Raw genomic sequence first — 17,241 nt, 5'->3', positions numbered from 1 at the left:
TATTTGAGTGTTCCCATTCTGGGTGCATAAATATTTACAATCTTCTTGTAGGATTGTCCCTTTATTATCATATAGCATCAGCCTTTGTCTCTTATTATAGTCTTTGTTTTAAAGTCCATTTTGTCCAATATAAGTATTGCTACTCTGTTTTTCTTTGTCATCCATTTGAATGAAAGATATTTCTTCATCCCTCACTGTCAATCTGGACATGTCTTTAGGTCTAAAATGAGTCTCTTATAGGCAGCATATAGATGGGCCTTGTTTTTTTAATCCATTCTGTCACCCTATGTCTTTTTATTAGAGCATTTAGTCCATTTATATTCAAAGTAATTATTGATATATATGTATTTATTGTCATTTTATTAGTTGTTTTATGGTTGTTTCTGAAGATCTTCTCTGATCCTTGTCTTTCTCTCTTCATGGTTTGCTGATTTTCTTTACTGATATGTTCTTTCGCTTTCTTTATTCTTTGTCTTTATTCTTTGCGTATTTATTAGTGGTTTTTGATTTGTAATTACCATTAGGTTTGTATATAATGTCTTCTGCATATAGAGTTTATGTTAAGTTAATGGTCATTTAAGTTTGAACTCACTCTTTTTTTTCTGGAAAAGGATATTTTTAAATTCATATAACTGCAGGTAGGGAAACCAGATTAGAGAGGAGGGTCCAGACTGGGACAAATAATGACTACCTCCCCCCCACCCCAGCAGAACAGGGGAGGAGGTGTCCCCTATACCTCAACAGTCAATACAGGCCCCCTCTCACTCTGCTGCAGCATCCTAGGGGCAGGGTGCCACCCTCCCTGGGCCTGGGGTGGTTGGTAACACAGTCTGCTTTGCCCCAGGCCCCTTCTCCTAAGAGCATCTTGGAGAAGGGGAATGTGGGCAGAATGGGAGAAGGCAATGAGGAGGAATATTTGATGCTGGTCATAGCAACAATGACTGACGTCCAAAAATGGAAACATTGAACAAAAACAGTGCAACATTCCAAAGGTAGTTTGTGAACAGAGGAAAAATGGAAGCAGAACCATCAGGGGTAGGGAGGAGCAGAAGGGGGGGGTGGGCAAGGCTCGTTCTTTGTTATTAGTGTTCCATGTGAGGAAATAGGAAACTGAGGCCTGGGGTGGAAACGGATGAGTTTGAACAGTGGCTTAACCCCACTGTAGGTGGCTGCCACAAGGAACATGGGTCTCCTGGACTTCACCTGGAGAAAGGATGACTGCATTTCATCACTGCAGTAGATTTCAGGGTGGGAGTGAGGTGCACTGGATCTCATTTAGAGAGGGTAAAGGGCTCAATCCCTTCCTGCCTTTTCTTCCTGTGCCCCAAAGGGGGCTGTCCAACCTAGAGGAAGGACTAGGCAAGGTGGGGAGAAAAGTGGATGTGAGCTGCACCTCGTGAAGTAAAGGCTGGTTGGGGGCATCTTGGCACTGAGCACCCCTCTACATTGGCCATACCAGCTTCTGCCAGTGCTGTGGAATGGGGCATATTACAATGAGATGGGGCTGGGCCCCTTTTAAGGCCAGGGGAGCCGTCCCAGGCTCCTTAGTGGGAAGCTAGAGGGAAGAATGGGGAAGCAGAAGGGACCCCCCCCACCCCAAGCCAAGAGCCCCGTCAGCAATGTCTGTATCACTGAGCATGGGGACACAGCAGAGGCAGGGTGAGGCAAGGTGCAAAGTCAGCTTCTTCTGGCAGGGCAAATGTGTGCATGGGTGAGAGGGGTTGCTAGAAACCAAGAGCAAAAGAAATGGCTCCTCACTCAGCTCTGGGGCCCTGCAGCAGCTAATGTGCTGTGTAGTATGGTGGTGAGAACACAGGTGGGTGGCAGTGGTGGGTAGGTTTGGGAGAGGGGTGGGGGCAATGGAAGTGGAGTGGAGCTGTCCAGTCCCAGAAGGAAACTGCTTCTTGGTGATGGAGTAGGTGGTATGGTGTAGTTACTGCTTTTCCTATGAGGACTCCCAGGAAATGCCCTCTTCTTCCACCTTCTCCAGTTTCTTTGGCTCTGCCCCTTGATTTCCTCCTGGGAGTTGTAGTTTTCTGCATCTTGACAGCACCCTTGTTGTTTTTCCCCTTTGGTTGGCCCTGAGGTTGCTTAGGTGCTGGCACCTCACTGGGTTCCTTCTGACCAGCTACCAGCACCGACCCAGGACTCGTTGGAGGCTGCTTGCCCAGTCTGCCCCACCCCTGCTTCTCAGTACCATTCTTCTTGTGCTTGAAGGCCAAGGGCTGGCTGGACTTTGAGTTCAACTCCCTCATCTTCCCTTCTCTCCAGAACAGGTAAGGGAGCAGTGGCTGGGATGCATGAGCTTCACTGCCAGCCTATGTACATTCTCCGGACTGCTAGGAGTGATGGTGCTGGGCACTGAGGAACTGGCCTGGCTCACTGTGGCTGCCACCAGTAGCAAATGCAGATGCCTTCTGGGGGCTGTGCCAGCACCAGATACAGCTCAGGCTTGGAGTCCCAACTGGAGGCAGTTAGAACCCATTCTTTCCTCTCCTCCCCATGTTTTAGGTATATGTTGTCATATTTTATATCCTTTTATTTTGTGAGTTCTTTGACTGATTTTTTTAATAGGTCTCTTCTTTCCTCCCCAGAAGTGGTCTTTTTAATGGTCTCTCCTTTCCACTCAAAGAGTCCCCTTTAATATTTCTTGCAGTGCTGGTTTAGTACTAGGTCACAAACTCCTTTAGTTTTTGTTCATCTGGGAAACTCTTTATCTCTCTATTATGAATGATAGCTTTGCTGGATAGAGTATTCTTGGCTGCAGATTTTTCCTATTCAGCACTTAGAATATATCATGCAACTCTATTCTGGTTTGCCAAATTTCTGCTGAAAAATCCCCTGCTAGCTTTATGGGTTTTCGCTTGTAAGCTACTGTTTTCTTTTGTCTTACTGCTTTTAAGATTTTTCTGTATCACTATATTTTGCCAGTTTAATTAAAATATGTCTTGGTGTGGATCTGCTTTTGTTGACTTTAATGGGAGCTCACTGGCCTCTGGGATCTGGATATCTATTTCCTTCCCCAGGTTAGGGAAGTTCAGCTAATAAATTTTCTTCCCCCCCCCTTTCTCTCTCTTCTTCTAGGACTCCTATAATTCGAATGTTATTATATTTGATGGAGTCACTGAGTTCCCTAAGTCTGTTCTCATTTTGCATAATTATTTTTCCTCTATTTTGTTCATCTTGATTACTTTTCATTACTCTGTCTTCTTGGTCACTAATTCATTCCTATGCTTCTTCCATCTTGCTGTTCATTCCATCAAGCATGTTTCTGATCTGGTTTATTGCGTCCTTTATCTCTGCTATTCCTTATCTCTGTGTTAATGGTCTCACTCATGTCTTCTACTCTTTTCTCAAGTCCAGTGAGTATTCTTAAGATCAGCACTTTAAATTCTCTGTGAGGCATGTTATCTATTCCACTTAGAACTCTGGCTGAGGACTTACCCTGTTCTTTCATCTGGGATAAAATTTAAAATTTTCTGTCTTCTCATTTTGTATAAGTCTCTGTACCTGTTTCTCTGTGTTAGGAAAGTCAGCTGTGTACTTTGTTCTTGAGTGTAATGGTCTTATGAAGAAGAGGTCCTGTAGTGCCTTACAGTATAGTGTCCCTGATTCCCTAGAGTCTGGCACTTCTGGAGTGTGCTCTCTTGTCTGGCTGCTTTATCCTTTAGGCCAGTCATCTGCAGAGGCTCTCTTTGCCTATTGTGGGGAGTATTTGGGCCCTGGCCTAAATGTGGTGCATTAACTAGGTGTGTTCGTATCTGTTTCTGAAATGAGGCCTGTTGCCACTGCCACAGGAACCAAGGCTCTGCAAAACTCCCTTGTTGGGAGACATGGTGTGAGCAGAGGCTTGTGCAGGACTTCTGGGGGAGGTAGTCCACCATGCTGAGACTGAGGCTAGCGTAATTGGGAGGGGTATTTCTGCTGGAGTGGTGGGGCTTGGTGTAAGAAAGTTAGGTAGCAAGTGGCCCTGTGCTTATGCTGAAGGGCAGGGGAGGGAAATGGCACTGGCTAGTTCCTTTGTTCTTGGAGGAGTCTACCTGGGATTGCTGTCTTTCTGGGAAGTGCTCCAAGATGAGCAAATAACCTCCCCACTGTGTGCCCCAGGTACTCTTCATATCTCTGTTTCCATGCTGTATGTCTGCAAGATGTTTGCCTGCCTCCTGTCCAAGAGCAGCCCCAATGCCCTCCAAGCTCTCCCCGAGCCAAACATAGTGACCTTTAAAACTCCAGGCTTTAAGCCCCACTAGTTGTGGGAATTCATAAAATTTGTTGCCTCTTGCTTTCCAAGCCAATTGCTATGGGGATTCCCTGTGCACTCCCCTCAGTGCTAGTCTGTCTCTTGCCTTTTCTCTGTGACTGCAGCTCCATTCCTGCTGCAATGGCCACAATCTATTTCTCTCCCAAACCATGCTCTGCACTTTCTACCTTTCTTCAGTGTCACCTCTTCTACATCTTTAGTTGTAGCGTTTGTTCTGCCAATCTTCAGGTTGATTTCTGTGGTATTTAGGATGATTTGTTAGTTATCTAGTTGTGTTCATGGGAAGAGGTATGTCTAGGGTCCTCCTACTCCACCACCATATTCCAAACTTATTGACTCCTTAAGATTTTTTTTTAAAGCTTTTTATTTTGAGATGTTTGTAGATGCACATGCAGTATTAAGATTTAATATAGAGATCCCATGTACTCTTCAGCCATTTCCTCAAATGGTAATATCTGGCAAAATAATAGTACAGTATCAAAATAAAGATATCGGCATTGCTACAGTGAAGATACAGAACACTTCCAGAGACACAAGGATCCCTCATGTTGTCCTTTTATAGCCCCATCCCCTTTTTTCCTCCCATCTCCCTTTTAATCGCTGGAAATTACTAATGTGTTCTTTATCTCCATAATTTTGTGAATTCAAGAATATTATATAATTGAAATCATACAGCATGTAATCTTTTGGGATTTTTTTTCCCCACTGCATCATTCTCTGGAGATTTATCCAGATAATTTAATGAATTAAGAGTTCATTCCTTTTAAATGCTGAGTAGTATTACAGAGCAGGGCTGTACCACAGTTTGTTTAATCATTCTTCTATTGAAGAACATCTGTGTTTCCAGTTTTTGGCCGTTATGAATAAAGTTGCTATAAACATTTATGTGCAAGCTTTTGGTGAACATAACTCTTCATTTCTCTGGGATAAATGCCCAGGAATACAAATGTTCAGGCGTATGTTACTTGCATGTTTACTATTTTTAGAGATTGCCCAATTTTTTTCCAGAGTGGCTGGCTATACCCTTTTACATTTCAACCAGCAATCCAGTTTCCCCACATCCTTGCCAGTATTTGATATTTTCACCTCTTTTTAAAGAAACTAGCCATTCTGCTAGATATATAGTGATATTTCACTGGGTTTTAATATTTATTTTCTACTGGCAAATAACTGAGCTTTTCATGTGGTTTTTTTTTTTTTTTTTTGCATCTGGTTCTTTTTCCATGAAATATCTTTTCATGTCTTTTGCTTATTTCTACTTAGATTTTTTTTCTAGTTAAATTTTCAGAGTTCTTTATATATTCTAGATTCTAGGGCTTTGTTAGATATATCATTTGCAAATATATTCTCTCACTCTGGAGGTTTTTTTTTTTTTCATGCTCTTAACTGAGTCCTTGACACAGAAGCAGTTTTTAATTTTAATGAGTCCTAATTTATCAATTTTTCCTTTAAGGACTCATGTTTTTGGTGACAAGACTAAGAACACTTTGCCCTAAATCCTGAAGATTTACTAAGTTTTTCTAAAAGTTTTAGATTTATGCTTACATTATTATTATTATTATTATTATTATTATTATTTTACATTTAAGTCAGTGGTCATTTTTGAATTAAAGTATGTATTGAGGTACAATTAACAAATAAAATTATAATATATTTAAATAAATTAAAATAAATAAATATAAATTTATAAATATATTTGTATTTATATGATGATTTGGTATCTGTATACACTGTGAAAGGATTCCCACCACTGAATTAATCAACACATCTGTTATCTTACATGTTTTCTTTTCTTTCTTTCTTTCTTTCTTTCTTTCTTTCTTTCTTTCTTTCTTCTTGCTTGAGAACATTTAAGTTCTACTCTCTTAGCAAATTTTAATTATCCAATATAGTATTACCAACTTTAGTCACCATGTTATACTTAGATCCTCAAAATTTATTTTTGTAACTGAAAATTTATACTCTTTTACCAACTTTCTCTATTTCCCCATCCACAGCCTCTGGCAATAACCATTCTACTCTCTATGAGTTTGACTTTTTTTTCTTCATTACACATATAAGTGATATAAGTGGTACTATACGGTATTTGTCTTTGCCTGGCATGTTTTGTGTAGCATAATGCCTTTTAGTTTCCTCCATCTTGTTGCAAATGGCAAGATTTCCTTCTTTTTTAAGGCTGAATAATGTTCCATACCTTTTCTTGTTTCCATATCTTGGCTATAGTGAATAATACTGCAATGAATATGAGAGTTCACATATGTTCTTGAGATAATGATTTCATTTCCTTTGCATGTATATCCAGACAGACATGGGATTGCTGCATCACATATGGTAGTTCTATTTTTGTAATGCCCCCAATTTTGAATCCGAGAGACCACCAAGGAGCCAATACTGGTGCAAACACACGAGGGTTTATTTGCAAGCTCGAGCTTGGGCCCAAGTATACCCGACACAGCGGAGCAGGGACTTGGACCCTAGGTTAAGAGGCATAGCAGTTTTATAGGGGCCAGTGGCCAATGAGATTGTAACACACACAGAAAGTTGCACAGTCATGTTAGTCCACACGCAGGTGGCCAATTGAATTACAATTTACCCTATAGTAACTGTTTGAACTAGCCTATCACTCTGGTCAGAATTGGCGTGCAAGTTTGGCGGGCAAAAGGCGGGGTTTAAGAATTGGTGTGCAGGTTTGGTGGGCAAAAGGCAGGGTTTACATTCTTTGGCGGTTAGGGGTTCCGCATTCCTATATGAGCCGGTTTCCAGTAAGGGTGTGCTCAGCGGCTTGACTAGGGTGGGGGAGTGTCTTAAGCAATAAGTAGGTCATGTGGGGGTTATACATGAGATGATGGGTATAGCACAAAATGGAGTTAGTCTTGCTCTGCTTGTCCAGGGGTAGGGGATTTTTGTTAACTTCCTTGGGTCCCACATTTTTAATTTATTGAGTAACCTCCATGCTGTTTTTCATAGTGACTGTACCAATTTATGTTCCCACCAAAAATGCACAAGTTTTACTTTTTCTCCACATTCTTGTCAACACTTGTTATCTCTTGTCTTTGGATAATATATGACAACCCCTATAATATCCACTATTGTTTTTTTGTTTTTGTTTTTGTTTTTGTATTCCTTTCATCTTTTATAGGTCCTGGAACATTGTAACTGATTCTTGAATGCTTAACATTGAATGATATTAAAAAATGGACTTTAGGCATGAATTTTGGCATGGCCTGGGAGAATTGGTGATGATAATCATTGGAAAGAATCTTAGATATGTGATGCTGCTAATCTCTGGTCATAAATGTGGATTGAGAGTAAATCTTTTCTTCTAATAAAAGAAAAGTTTGGGGAAATCTCTGTCCCCAGAAACAAATTTATGTTCAGTCGTCATTTCTTGTCAATCTAGTTTGGAGCAAATGATTTGCTGCTCAGAGATGGGGACTAAATGAAATTACTGGGGGATGGAAACTATCATACTTACCAGACAACCTCAGACTCTGACTCTCAAGGGCAATTGGCTACCTAAACAAGTGCCCTCCACTGACCAGGCCAACATAAACATGACTGGGAACAGGGCAGTGTTTTTATGATCCTTGGTCCCTGGAGACCCCTTTTCACTGGGAAAGATACTCTCATTTCAGTGAGCACTTGCCTGAAACCCAGAGGCCTCTCACGGCAGGGTCTGCCTACGATCACCTCTCTAAATTGACTCAGCTCTGCAAGCACCCAGAGGGCCTCCTCCTGGAAGCCCTTCCAGATCAATGGGAACCAGAAGTCAAACACTCTCCCAGGACTGTAGCCCATGTGAACAAGGAATAAGCAATGGCCATAACTATCCCTTTAGTTTGCCACATTCTAGAATGCAATCACATTTTCCTGGGACAGCTTTGAACAATATGACCTTCTGTTGGTTTTCTTCCTTTTGTACATAAGATTAGTCATATCAATCCTATTTGAATCTCAGTTGAATCTTACTTCTCCCTTCTACCACACTTAGTCCTGGTGAGAGAGAGAGAGAGAGAGAGAGAGAGAGAGAGAGAGAGAGAGAGAGAGAAGCGCATTTCTTAAACTCCAAGCTTCCAGGCTAATGTAGCTAGATGACTGTTTACAAAAAATCTGTGGCTTGCTTGCCACAGACAGAAACCACATTTCTATCCCTTCAATATCCCTGTGAGTCAGGGATTATCACCCACTGCCCTCTCCATGGTAATGATAATAATGAGTATTTATTGAGTTCAAACTATGTACTAAATACTGTGCTAAGCATTATATGTGGATTATTGCACATAATTCTCACTAAAACCCTGAGGGGTAGATAGTGTTATTATCCCTAAGAACAGATGAGGCAAACAAGGCTCACAGAGGGTGAATTGACTTGATGAGCCACAAAACTGTTTGCTCTTTCTATTGGATTGAGCTTCCTTTTAGGGAACTTGTGAATATTTTCTAGGGTGGAAAATCCCTGCCATTGAGAGCAGTTTTGAGTTTTGAAAGAGTCTTAATTGGCAGAATTAGGGGTTGGTGATAGAATTGATAAATACTACCTTTGGGCAAATAGCAGGTGTGGCCTCAGGGAAGGGGCTTGGCTGTCTTATGTGAATCAGAAGGCAGTTTCTAGGAGTCCCTGCAGGTTTTCAGTCTTACAGGCCCTTTGGAATTGTTTAAGACTTCTCAATGTTCAGAGCACATTATATTTAGAATGGGATGGGATTCAGAGATTATCTAATTTAATCACCTTGTTTTATAGAGTTAATTCAGAGAGATTATGTGAATTAGACAAGGTCACCCACCTAGAGGCAGAATAGGAATTATACCTCTGAGCTCATAAATCCCATCCTAGAGCTCTTTCCTTCCCTTAATACAAGAGATTAAATATCATCCTTATTGGTTACTTTTATAAAAGGGTATTTTCTTTAACCCAGTATATCCAAAATACAATCATTTCAACATGTTCTTGATAAAAAATTGATAATGCTAATGAAAAATTTGCCTTTTTTCTTTGGTGACCATTTATTGTGGTGAAAGAAACATAACACAAAATGTACCATTTTAGCAGTTTTTTAAGTGTGCAATTTAGTGTGCATTAAATTAGTTGCACATTGTTGTGCAACTATCACCACTATCTATTTCTAGAACTTTCTCATCAGTACAAATTGAAACTCTGTTCTCATTAAATAACACCTCATCATCCGTTCCCCCAGCCCCTGGTAACCTCTATTCTACTTTCTGTGTCTATAAATTTGTCTATTCTACATGTTCATGTAAGTGGAATCAAACAGTATTTGTCCTCTTGAGTGTAGCTTGTTTTACTTAGCATAATGCTCTCAGGGTTTATCTATATTGTCATATGTATCTAAATTTTATTCCTTTTTATGGCTGAATAATATTCTATTGTATGTATATACCACCTTTTGTTTATTCATCTGTTAATGAACACTTAGGTTGTTTCCACTTTTTTGGCTACTGTGAATATAGTGTTGCTATGAATATTGGCAAACAAGTCTCTGGACTACTTTTGTTTATTTTTTATTTATTTAAACAATTCTCTTAACATTTATTTATTTTGAGAGAGAGAGAGCAAGCATGAGTGGGGGAGCGTCAGAGAGAGAGAGAGACAGAGACAGAGACAGAGAATATGAAGCAGGCTCTGCACTGTGAGCACTGAGCCTGATATGGGGCTCAAACTCACGATCTTGAGACTGTGACCTGAGCCAAAATCAGGAGTTGGCTGCTTAATGGAATGAGCCACTCAGGTGCCCCAGTCTTTGGACTATTTTTAAAAAATGAAAATGTTATTTCACTTAGCATAAGTTAGTAAAAGAAAGACAAATACCATATGACTTCACTCATACATAGAATTTAAGAAAATGAATGAGCAAAGACAAAGAGAGAGAGAGAGTGAGAGAGGCAAACCAAGAAACAGACTCTTAACTATAGAGAACAAACTGATGGTTACCAGAATTGAGGTGGGTGGGGGGATGGGTGAAATAGGTGATGGGGATTAAGGAGTGTACTTGTTGTGATAAGCACTGGGTGTTGTATGAAAATGTTAAATCACTATATTGTACACCTGAAACCAATATTACACTGTATTTTAACTAACTGGAATTTAAATTAAAACTTACAAAAAATAAAAGCACTGTTTAAAAGAAAAAAATGAAAATCTTAGGGCAAAGGGAAGGGTCGGTGAGATGGCAATAGAATATGAGTAAGTTGGGCTGCAGTGGAATATCATGAGAGATTTAAAAGCAAAAGATACATACTTTATTAAATTGTCAATATGGCCATGCTCTTAGGCATATGGAACTAGGTGGGAGGGTATGATTTGAGGTTGAGTAATACATAGGAAGATAGAAGAGGATGGAGGTTGTGGAGAGAGACATAATGAGGTTCAGTCTCATTAAATGAGTCTCCTGTCCTCATTATTTAGGGTGAGTCCCGATACCTGAATCTCTACTTTTACAGAGAATGGGCATCTCTTTGTTTCTTTAGGGAAGTCACTCATTTCTTCCATTCTAGTTCTTTCTCTCAGTCCTAGTCTATCTGTGTTGATTAGCTGTGTGACTTTGGAGGCCACTTGACTGCCTCTGAGCAGGGAATCACAATTGGATGATCACAGATACATATACTAGGAGGACCCTTTCTCCAGAGGAGAGGTTAAGTGTCTGATGTTTCCTTCTCCTAAGGAAGCTCTAAGGAGGTTGGAGTCTCCCCCTTGGTTTATCCACCCAAATCTCCCACCCAACATTTATTCAGTGAAGCTACTAAGAGACCCAATGATTGTAGTCACGTTTCAGCTTCTCATCAGATCTGATTTCAACCATAAAATGGAAATATCCCACCTTGAGAAAAGATGCATTCAGCATCTTCACAGTTGTACAAACAATACCTGTGGTAGACTAGGAAAGTAGACTAGAGAATCTCCTGCATCTTCAAATCTGAATTTATAGGATTCTATAAATATAAAAACAGTAGGCATAACATTTAGCAAAATTTAAAATAAAATTTTATTGTCTTATACTTAAGTTAAAACCCACACATATGAAATGTTTAAAAGATACAGGATATACTGACAAAAGGGAGATATGGGTGAGAAGATGTAATCTATAAGTAGACAAAAATACTCCCCCTTAATCTGGAAAGAAACAGGCTGTAGAACATGAAAGGTGACTATAAATCACGAAGAGCAATCTGGATTTGTTGCTCATGAGGGCAGGGTTATCTCTCAACACAAAGTCACTCATCTTAGAAGACACACAGCAGAGAGAAAACAGGATTTGCACAGGCTGAAGAAATAAATGGAATATATTAAACAGGAAGCAATATAATGTGGAAATTAAGTAACTATATTTGGTTATCAAACTCAATTTCACATCTTGGCACAGCACCCACAAACTATGACTTAGTTATCTTGTTAATGAAAGGCTCATTTCTCTCACTTGTAATGGGGGACAAAAATGGTACCTACTCCCCAAAATTGTTGTGAAGATCAGATAAAATCTCTAAAGCAGTTAGTATAGTGCCTAGAACATGGTAAGCACTTAAGACATGTTCATTAGCATTATTGTGTAGGGCTTAGATAAATTTTCAGATATTGCATAGTAAACCAACAATGAGGTCTTTGACAAGCTTAGGTTTGTGTAAATTGTCAGTTTCATTTTCTTCATTTTGAAAGTTATACATGTCATTTAAACAAGACATCCATAATAAATAAATTTAGAAAGTCAAAACTAAAATGAGTCACTAATTTGAGCACATTTCCTTGAAGGCATAGATTGCTTTTCAAGTTAATTTCAATCATGTGTCCTTTTTATTTTATTTTTAACATTATATGCATGTTTCATTTTATAGCAGAGTCTTTAAAGGTCACATAATATTCTTTTAATATGGATTGTTCCACATATATTTCATTAAATAAATGGACCATACTCAAATTTACTATTCCTTACTTTTATATATTATATCCTGTGATCTTTAGTATATGATTAATAGTGGTGTAGCCAATGTATTTTATGAAAAACTGCTTTCAGCATTTAGGGATATTTTGTTAGGATAAATTTCCAAAAGTGAGAAAGCATTAAAGCATATAAGTTTTAAAAATTTCTTGCTACATATTGCCAATTATACCATCAGCTGTGATGCTCAAGAATTTATATCCCAAAATTGTGAATTTTCATTAATAAAAACTAATTTCCTATGAAAGGTAATCATGGTAGCCTCCAAACTTTCATCCCAAGCAGAGGTAGCATTTGGAGGCCACAGCAGGAAAAATCATTAAATAGGCAACTAGAAATAAGCTAGTATTAGGAAATCATTATGTCAAGCCACTAAGGATAAGGAAAAGTGGTAAAGATCACCTGCTTCCCACAGCCTGAGGGTCCTTGTCACAGCTGATCTTGAACATAGCTAGCATCCGAGTTCTGATCTTTTTGGTCTTGGCACCGTAGATGATGGGATTGATCACAGGAGGCAGAAGTAGATAGACATCACCCATAAGAACATGCACGATGGGGTCAAGGCCTTTTCCAAAACGGTGAACCACTGAGAGTCCAATGAGAGGAACATAGAAGGCTAAAACCACACCGATGTGTGACACACAGGTTCCAAAAGCCTTGGCCCGCTCTGACTTGGAAGGCAGTTGTAGAACTGTTCGTATAATCAGAAAATACGACAAGGAGATGAAGAGGACATCCACGCCCATAACCAGCAGAATGGCAGTAAGACCATAGACCTCATTGGGCAATGTGTCGGCATAGGCCAACTTCATCATATCCTGGTGCACGCAATAGGAGTGTGAGAGCACATTGGAGTGGCAGAAGGCCAGCCGCTTGATGAGCAGAGGCAGTGGGATAAAGAAGAGGGATCCACGGACCACGGCCACCATGCCAATCTGGGCTGTTACTGTATTGTTGAGCACTGCTGCGTGGCGTAGTGGGTGACAGATGGCTATATAACGGTCAAAGGCCATGGCCAGCAGGATGGTGGACTCAATAGCTGAGAGGGCATGAATAAAAAACATCTGGGCAATGCAGGCATCATAGGTAATCTCCCGGGAATCAAACCAGAAGAGGGCGAGGATCTTGGGCATGGTGGATGTGGACAATGCCAGGTCAATGGCTGCCAACATGCAGAGAAAGAGGTACATGGGAGCATGCAGGCTGCGCTCCGTCCTTACGATGAACACCACGATGCAGTTTCCAAACACTGCTACAGCATACATTGAAAGCAGGGGGAAGCCGATCCAGAAATGGGCTTCTTCTAATCCGGGGATACCAATGAGTACAAAGGTGGTATGTGTGAAATTGCAGGAACTCATAGCTGGCACTGAGTAGGGGGCACTGGAGAGGGTGAGGTCACACTGGCAGCCAGCTAGCCTGCTAGGACATGGAGCACAATCAGAGAGACCAGCCCTGGAATCCTGGAAACTGAATGTTTCTCAGCTCTCCCTCTCCTACTGTCTCCTCCCACTCTTCCAAGCCATTTACACTCTTTCATAAGCTCTAAAGTCCTCTTCCAAAGGGAAAATGGTAGTTAAAATTCATTTATCAGGGAGCCTGGGTGGCTCAGTTGGTTGAGTGTTTGACTTTGGCTCAGGTCATGATCTCACAGTTGGTGATTTCGAATCCCACATCAGGCTCACTGTTGTCAGTGGAGAGTCCGCTTTTGATCCTCTGTTTCCCTTTCTCTCTGTCCCTGTCCTATTCATGCTTTCTCTCTCAAAAATAAATAAACATAAAAAAATTCATTTATCAGTTACTATTCCCAAGGTCCGTTTACATTTTTTAAAGGGAACCTGGGGAGAACAATGCTTATCCCAAAATGTATCCTTTCCAAATTCCTTCAGACTCCTGGCCCACACCTTCATTGTCTGGATACTGGGTGGTCCTTTTCTCAGATAAGTGTTAACAGATACCCTATTGGGAACCCCTTTACAGGTGTGTTCTCCTTCCCTTCCTTTCCTTCAATTGTTCATTCATTTTATAAGCATCTACTTATATGATCTACTATGTACAAGGCAATTTTCTAGATGCTCATGACACAGAGATAAAAGACATATCTTTTGCCCTTCAGATGCCTTGTCTATGGTGGAAGATAGACAAGTAACAAAATTATTAGAATTTTGGGATAAGTGTTAGCATAAAGTGTGCATTTAATGCATGGGAGGGGAAGAGAAATGATCCTTTTGTTTTTAAACATTAAGTAGGAATTAGAGAAGGGATTAATGGGTATACCAAGACAATGGGGATAGGTTTTGGGTTTTTTTTTTTTTTCCTTCAGACTTCCAGGATTTTAGGTCCCTAGGTCTAAGGCCAGCAAGGGAAGAAAGAAACACAAAAACAGGAATTTTCTAAAAATGAAAAAAAAAAAAACCACTAAGGAAAAGAGGCCCACAAGTCAATCTATTGAGGAAAATAAGGAAACTCCTTTGGGAGTAGTTCCCTCCACTGACTTATCTGGGGATGAAGGTCCTGGCTTCCAGCAGATGAAGGTATGTGGCCTCCAACAGATCCTAGCTGCCTGGCATTGTCCCTTGTGAAGGCTCTTCTCTCTATTCCTGGCTGATGTGTATCTCCACATAAGACAGCTGCCTCCAAGGCCATATTCCTTACCCCAAGGAGATCTTAGGTTGAGACCTAACCCTCCTAGAGCTTTGTCTTTTTTGGAACCTCTGCCAACAAGTCATTCATATTAGGGGAAACTTGTTGCTTTTGGAAGCCCTGTCCTGCCCCCCACTGGCTCTGCCCCTGCCCTCCCACCCACACACCTGGGCTTTGACCTCATCAAACACTTTCCCCTGCTAGGCTCCCTAGGTGCCCTGGTTTTTAGAGCTAATTGTTTCTAACAAGCCAAAGACTTGGCTTCAAGAGGTAGGGCCTCTGAATTTTGGGAAATTCTGCAGGTGTCTTCATCAGTGATAGTTAGGTAAACCTGTTCATTTTCTCAGGATTCTTCTTCACTCCTAATCTGAGTCCTTACTGCAACTGGGAGTCTCTCTTTTATTTGGCTTTAAGGGGGAGGGTTTGGAGACCAGCAGTCTTAAAATATTGTGTGATAAAATGGGAACTAAAAGATGTGACTTGTATTATCCTCATTGTGGATAAGCAAGGGAGAACAAATTCAAGTCAAAGGTCACAAAATTCTCAAGTCAAAGATCACAAATTCATACCTCTGACCACTATTTTCTCTTCTCCCTATCCTCAGATCCTATGCAAAGAAATAATAGCTACTCTCCTTGGCAAATATGAAATCCTAAACTTAGCCCCAAGCCTCTGTCAGAGAATGAAAAGACCTTTTCATAGACAGATAATTGCATCCTTCAATGAGATGAAAGATAGCTTATGTCTTGTATCCATCCAGTCATCTATGTATCTATCATAGGTAGCTTGGGGTGGGAGATTCAGAAATCGAAACAAGTCAGGCTGAAAAGTATGGGTAATGCTAAGGAAACTTCCCTGGAGGGAGGCCAGCTCATTGGACCTTGGTTTCCAAGAGAAATGGGGCCCCAAATGAAGGAAAAGTCATGGAGGGGGAGTAGGGGGAACACAGTAATTTATTTCCCCTTTCCCAAAGCCTCTTGCACATGTTACTATGTGAGTACCCACAGATATAAGGGTCTCTGTTGGCCACAGAGTTGGATCCTTTCCTGACTCCTCTTTCCGCAGGGCATCTTTTCTGCTTTGCTGGTAACAGTCTAAGACTTTGAACCATTATCTTGTCTCCCCAGTTACCTATCCCAGAAGACCTCATGTCTCTCTCCCATGTTGTCTGGCCTTCTGCCTAAAGTGACCTCTGTCTAGGACCAATTTCAGCTTCTCTTTGGGTCTGAATGTGGCTGTTGCATTCACTCTTACTTGCCTTTCTGGACTGTCAGCCAGTGCTCTGGGACATTTCTTCTCGGCCCATGAAGATGTGGGTTGGACAAAGGGGCTTTCCCCTCCTTCCATGAGACAGTTATGGTGTCCTCAAGGTCTCTTAGGATGGCAGGAATTTTGGCTTCCTGACCCCAGGCGAGAGTGCACTCGCTTGAAAACCATGCAGTCCTACTGAGAGAGAGCGCAGCTGGAGCTGGCTCTCCCTTTCACAGGCCTATTTATAGCACTGCCTAGGAGGCCCATGGGGACAGACTGTGGGAGTATGAACTGAGGCCCCTGGGGCTTAGCAGGCAGGGGACAGTATCTCCATGTCCATGTGGGTGTCACAGGATCTCAGGACCCACATAGGAGTGAAAACATATGGTACCTGTCTTTCTCTGTATGACTTATTTCACTTAGCATAACACTCTACAGTTCCATCCCACTGTTTTAGGTGTGTGTATGAGGGGAGGTGATCACAAGAGGGCACTGACTCTTCCGTCACTCCCACACTTACACATACAGGGCTTTAGACAATCTATCCGCACTCTTCCAAATAACTCAAATTTCCCCAGTTAGCAACAGAGGTTAGAGCATTTCCTCATTAGCCACTTTGCTAGACGTGACAGGCAATATGGATCTATAGTTATGTCCTTGGGCTCTAGGAGTTCACATCCTGTTTAAAAGCCAAGATGGGTACACAAAACCAGTAATTTCCATAAGTCAAAATAAGGGCGTGTACTTCTTCAGATTTTCATTCCCAGCTTTTCTTTCAGTTGATGAAATAGACCTTGAAGTAGGGAAGCCACTCTACTGCACCTGTGTTAGGTGCACACATAAGGCATGGATGAGATAAAGGCTCTTTGCCTTGGTTGCAGAGTTATTCGTGATAATACTGGTTGGAGAACTAGGTGTGCTGATTCTTTATTCATTCACATTTAATGAATATTTATCAGGGGTCTACAATGTAATAAGAAATACAAAATTCTTTTTTAAAAGTCCACCCTCATGAATTATACATCCTGGTAAGAGGGACACATGGTACATGGTTATTATGTGAAACTAAATAGTTTCTTCTTATGACTACCTAAAGAGAAAAAAAAAGTGAAGAAGAGAATAGGTAAATATTAGGGT

At 40.8% G+C, this 17,241-nt stretch overlaps 2 protein-coding genes and 1 pseudogene across 3 annotated transcripts in view; 1 reads left to right on the top strand and 2 right to left on the bottom strand.

Moving 5' to 3' along the window:
• The window catches only part of LOC106966067 (olfactory receptor 51H1-like), a 281,581-nt gene that overhangs the window by 60,758 nt on the left and 203,582 nt on the right, over positions 1-17,241 (top strand). The gene's annotated exons all lie outside the window — the stretch shown is intronic.
• Positions 1,934-2,255, bottom strand: LOC106966144 (high mobility group protein HMG-I/HMG-Y-like; annotated as a pseudogene).
• Positions 11,176-17,164, bottom strand: LOC106966076 (olfactory receptor 51E2). The gene has a single exon (XM_053203611.1). The coding sequence runs from the start codon at positions 13,569-13,571 to the stop codon at positions 12,609-12,611; it is 963 nt and encodes a 320-aa protein (XP_053059586.1). The 5' UTR covers positions 13,572-17,164; the 3' UTR covers positions 11,176-12,608.

The sequence above is a fragment of the Acinonyx jubatus genome, chromosome D1 (assembly GCF_027475565.1).
Source record: "Acinonyx jubatus isolate Ajub_Pintada_27869175 chromosome D1, VMU_Ajub_asm_v1.0, whole genome shotgun sequence".
Classification (NCBI taxonomy): Eukaryota; Metazoa; Chordata; class Mammalia; order Carnivora; family Felidae; genus Acinonyx; species Acinonyx jubatus.
This window is presented reverse-complemented; position numbering and strand designations above follow the sequence as displayed.